Source organism: Carassius gibelio, chromosome B8, assembly GCF_023724105.1.
Source record: "Carassius gibelio isolate Cgi1373 ecotype wild population from Czech Republic chromosome B8, carGib1.2-hapl.c, whole genome shotgun sequence".
In the NCBI taxonomy this organism is placed as follows: Eukaryota; Metazoa; Chordata; class Actinopteri; order Cypriniformes; family Cyprinidae; genus Carassius; species Carassius gibelio.
Genome location: NC_068403.1, coordinates 13204318 through 13209782, shown reverse-complemented (window position 1 = coordinate 13209782; position 5465 = coordinate 13204318). Strand labels below are relative to the sequence as shown.

The window sequence follows — 5465 nt, the reverse complement described above, 5'->3', positions numbered from 1 at the left end:
CTGTGATGTAGTTATCATCTCATGGTGCAAAAATAACCTGCTCTGGTCATGTGATAATTTGCATTAACCATGTGAAAGTGCTCATATTTACCAGAGATCCTTTTTTTTTCTTCATATTTGCAGGAAATGCACACACACAAAAAAATTGTATATCTTTCTAAAACTTTCCACCAAAGTACAAACACGAAGAAAGAAAAAGTAAGAAAGCAAGGAAGGAAGGAAGGAAGGAAGAAAGAAAGAAAGAAAACAAAAGGACCACCATTAAAATAAATAAAGCAAAATATCAAATGAACCGAAGCGGTACTTAAAAGCAAATTATTTTAGGTCTGAATGGGACTTAATATCATCTACTGTGATCAATAGTGCGGGAAAATGTGAGCTGTTTAAGCAGCCGTTTCTATGGCAATTTCTGGGCTGAGCTCGAGCAAAAAAAATAATAATAATAAAAAAACTGCACATTTACGGAAGCCAGTGACGTCACATCAGCTCGTGCTCGACATGGAGGCGTGGACAGTAAACGTATTTTTTGGCGGACAAACGCGCCTCAGCGCTCAGTGCCTTTGTAAGCGCGCAGAAATCTTTTGAATTTGTAAACATACCGCGCCCCTAGTAAGCAAAATGCGCGGATTCAACATGGCGCTCTTCTGCACAAATACACCACTTCATCGCCTGCCCGGCTAAACGGCCTGCTAACACACTCGGATGAACCGTGACTGGCAAGCATGCATTTAACTTATCCTTTTTGACTGACACTGTCTGCCTTTAAAACAAAGCGAAGTTCGTTTACTGCTAGCGCTGCTTGTTTGTAAGCTGTCAGTTACATTGTTACAATACAAACCCTTGCTAGTGCATACTGGATATTGTGTTTATTTACATTAGTGACGGCTCTGCTACTGAAATGACGCTTTTCAATAAACATCAATTAATCCAGTGACACTAAAACAGATTTTGTCAACAAATCCCTTTAAGAATAAAAAGTAGATACCGTCTGAACTCTTCACCGCAGCTCAAAATGAATGGAAAAGTCCTACCAGACACTCCGATAGCTGTAGACTGCTGGCAGCTCCGTAAGTGCCATCACGTCCGTCTGTTCTTCTTGTCTCACATGCACGCGGATCACACCTCTGGCCTGTCATCCACCTGGAGTCACAGGCCCATATACTGCTCTCCTCTCACTGCCAGACTGCTCCAGCGCAAACTCAAGGTGAGGCCAAGCAAGCTGCTCTGATGGTTGTCCGCCGGGTAAATTTGAAAGAAATATAATTATTAATAACAATAACAACACTGTTGTATATCAAAGTCGTCTATATATATATATATATATATATATATATATATATATATATATATATATATATATATATATATAGACGACTTTGATATACATGTATGTATATATATGTATATATATATATATATATATATGTATATATATATATATATATATATATATATATATATATATATATATATATATATATATCACTAAACTGGAATTGTTTTTATAGTTAACAGTGCTATACAAATAAATGTGATTCTAATTAAATAATAGTGGGTCAAAAAATATAATACTAAATAGTCAATATAGTAAGCATGTGCTTTGGTTTAAGTACAATCACCATATAAAAGGTTTATTTAATTAAAATAATAAACATACATGTCTATAATATCCCACTTTTTCTCACTTAGTATAAATTGGTCTACACATATTTTGGGGGTTAGAGATTCGGACTCGTAACACTAAGGTTGCAGGTTTGAGTATTGTACCACTAAGGATTGTAGGTGGGGGAAGTGAATGTACAGTGCTTTCTCTCCACCTTCGATACCACATCTGAGGTGCCCTTGAGCAAGGCACCAGACCCCCAACTGCTCCCCATACTTGATGTGTTCTCAAGTGTCCAAGAGCGCAAGTGTGGGTATTTGGACAGGGTAACATTGATGTTTAATCCTCCACGAGTCCTAAAATCCAGATGAATTCATAAATGCACACTTTTGTCTGCTATGTAGCTGAAACCTGAAGGTGCCCTGTTTTTGTGTTCCACAGGTCAAAGAGAAATGGATTCGTCCATTGGAGATTGGGGAAGCTCACATGTTGTTGCTAGATGATCTTGGAAAAGAACGACTGACCGTTACTCTAATAGATGCCAACCACTGTCCTGGGGCAGTTATGTTTCTCTTTGAGGGATACTTTGGCACCAGACTCTACACTGGTGTGTGTGGGGAGGAGAAAATGAATATTATGCAAATGTGCTTTAATCTCATAGTTTTTCTTAAGACAGAACGTTATTGAAATTCACTGTCAAATACTGAGATCACATTTGAATTATACTCCTATTGTGTATCTTATCTCAGGTGATTTCCGTTACACACCATCTATGCTCCGAGAGCAATGTCTGAGGAATACCACTACCATTGATGTGCTGTATCTGGACAACACAAACTGTGACCCCACTCGAGCCGTCCCTTCTCGTCAACGAGCCACTCAGCAAATTAAAGAGATCATTAGGGCTCATCCTGGATACGCTGTGGTTATTGGTGAGACTCTCACACTTGCAAAACTTTCAGAGTATTTCATGTGATAGAATGCTTTATGTTCGGACAAAAAAAACAAAAAACAATGAAACAGATTTAAATCCGTTCAGGCAATAAAGGCCTTTTTACATCAAGTAAGATAAGTAGGCTTTAGTAATCATTCTAATTCCTTGAGAATTGACACGTCCACACTACAGCTGTAATGATAACCATATAGAGGAATGATATGTTAAAATCAATTTGTTAAAATTAACTTCTGATTCAAACTAACTTTGTTCTTTTGAACTTTCTATTCATCAAAGAAAAACTTTCAGTTCATTCTAAAAATAAATGCATAAAAAAAAAATAATAATAATTCCAGAAGAACGGTTTCAATGCTGATAATAAGAAATGTAAGCACCAAATCAGCATATTAAAATTATTTCTGAAGGATCATGTGACACTGAAGACTGAAGTAATGGCTGCTGAAAATTCTGTTTGCCATTTTGCCAATTCTTTGCCATCACAGGAATAAATTACTTGAATTACTTACTATGGTGAGCATAAGTATGGAAGCCCGTTTCCACCACTGAATAAAAAATAAAAAAGGTAATTAATAGATAAAGGCAAAAAAAATTTGAATTGCAAGTTTGTATCAGGGAAATTCTGAGAAAAAAAGGTCAAGAATTGTGAGATAAAAAGTTGCAATTACCTTTTACATTTTTTTTATTCAGTGGCAGAAACGGGTTTCTGAAGTGACTGAATTAATCTCAATGAATCTCCATTGCAATAATTATTAAGAGTCTGTTACCTGTTATTAGGTCTTTACTCTCTGGGTAAAGAGTCTCTGCTCGTGGAGCTGGCTATGGAGTTTAAAACATGGGTGGAGGTGGATAAAGAGCGTCTGGAAACCTTGCGTGTTCTGGAGCTCCCTGACGTTTTCACCACTGACTCTGGTGCGGGCCGCATTCGTGTGGTCTCTCAGTCTATGATCAATGCTTCCAACCTGCAGGCGTGGAATAAAGTGCAGCCTACCATCGCTATATTGCCCACCAGCCGCCCCATGATCTCCTGTCACACTAATGTGTATGTGGTGCCTTACTCTGACCATTCTTCCTACCAGGAGCTGGAGGACTTTGTGTCGGCCCTGCGTCCCGTCTCACTGGTGCCCATCGTGGGCAACTGTCTACCATATTTTTCTTCTCTTCTAAACCCCTGTAGGAAAAAGCCCAAAGAGGTGGTGATTCCAGAGTCGGTCAAGCACTACATGATGACCAATTCTAATATTCAGTCCTCCATTAATGGCATTACAAATATACTTCAAAAAACCTCGCGGCCAGAGTCTCGTGGGGTAGTGTTCGAATCTCCAGAGTCCAAAATAAGCCGACTTAGTCACGATGATGGGGATTCTGAGACGGATCAAGACTCCGACTGCATTCTTCTAGACATGAGCACCAACTCCTACTCTCTCGAGAGCAGCCCACACAACAAACGATTGAAACCCATCCAAGTTGCATCGGAAGATGTCGTCACAATTGGCAGCAGCCTTCCTTCAGATGACAATGAGTCTGTTAGTACACTTACAGATGGAAGATCATCTGACCACAACTCTGTGTACCAATTAGAGCACGAAAGTCAGATGAAGTCATCCAAGGGGAAGAGTCCTCAAATGGGCTGCACCAATTCTAGAGAGAGGTGCTCTTCGATGGACAGCATCAGTGTTCACGACCAAACCTGTATTACTGCTGCACTCACACCCCCAGAAACACGTTCGGTGACCGCTGCCTTGACCTTCACATTACAGCGAGAGCAGATTGAGCAGTTGCTCCTTGAGAACTTCATCATACCTGCTGAACAACTTAAAGGTGACCAGATGTTGTGGAGAGTTCGTGAAGAGATTCGCCTTACTCCGGTTGATCTTCCTAAGCCAGCTGGTGATCCTCTTGAAGCAGCTATAAAGACATTCAAATCTAAATGCGATGAAGCAAGCACTTAAAGTATGTGTTTAATGTTAATGTGAAAGTTTAATTATCATGTATCATTGTAATTTATATTTCAGCAGTATTGTGGTTAAATCTACAAATCATTAACACTGTGCCAAGTACTTACTCTTTTTCACATTGTTATTCTGCATTTCTTTTGAGCCAAAAACTGCTGGTGTTATTGTTAATCCTGATTTTCACAATGTGGATGCTGAGGTTCAACACGTTTTGCATGCATTTGTTATGTAGCATCACAAAGCACCTTACTGTGTATTTGGTTTCAGATTAAGAAAAAAAAATCCTATTAAAAGTGTTTCTTGTTCTTCTGGGTCAAAATTGAATTATTTACAAATCAGCTTTTTGCTTGTGATAAATTTTATTTAGGTTTTACGCAAAGGATAAGAATTTTGTAGACCTTCTGAACAATAAACATTTCCGTTTTTGTGTATAATAACATCCAAATAACCATATCTATTTAATGTGAGAAATGTTATGCAGAAAGAAACCGATGGGCATGAGATGGAAAATCCTGTGCATGTGACACTTAACAGACCAATCATTTCAAGGTTATTAAAGAAATAGCTCTTGTTGGTATTTCCAAATAAGCATCAAATTCTTTGGAATATTCTTTTTGAATTATACAGCCTATGATTTTTTTTTTAGCTTCTCAGTGCATTAAACATTAACAGGATAAAATGCCCTTAAGTAATACTTTGATTAATCTGCCATCTATCTTCTTTAGGTCAGTGACTCTCAAAGAGATTTCACTTTTGCACCATTCAAATCAGACACATTGTTCACACTTTTCACAAGAACTAGTGAAGCTTGTGTGCAGTGGATTCTCATTTTAGTATTCTCTTTTGTGTTTAATCTCTGAAGCAAAAAAAATAAAAAAAACTAATGTATTGCTCCTCATATGTGTTTAAAAGACTTTTATGCTATGTGTTCCAGGGGAGGTAAAGTCATGGGATG

General features: G+C 38.1%; 1 protein-coding gene across 1 annotated transcript; it reads left to right on the top strand.

Moving 5' to 3' along the window:
- The first annotated feature begins 489 nt into the window (after window positions 1-489).
- Window positions 490-4815, top strand: LOC127964266 (5' exonuclease Apollo). Its single transcript, XM_052564409.1, has 4 exons — window positions 490-1204; window positions 2045-2210; window positions 2353-2535; window positions 3333-4815. Exons 1-4 carry the CDS (start codon window positions 1013-1015, stop codon window positions 4505-4507), a joined length of 1716 nt encoding a protein of 571 aa, XP_052420369.1. The 5' UTR covers window positions 490-1012; the 3' UTR covers window positions 4508-4815.
- The last annotated feature ends 650 nt before the right edge of the window (window positions 4816-5465 follow it).

Excerpts from the sequence above, each read along its gene's own strand:
- LOC127964266 (XM_052564409.1), top strand. The coding sequence starts at position 1,013 with ATGAATGGAAAAGTCCTACCAGACACTCCGATAGCTGTAGACTGCTGG. Across the intron at positions 2,211-2,352 it reads TGGCACCAGACTCTACACTG|GTGATTTCCGTTACACACCA; the intron begins GTGTGTGTGGGG and ends ATCTTATCTCAG. Across the intron at positions 2,536-3,332 it reads TGGATACGCTGTGGTTATTG|GTCTTTACTCTCTGGGTAAA; the intron begins GTGAGACTCTCA and ends ACCTGTTATTAG.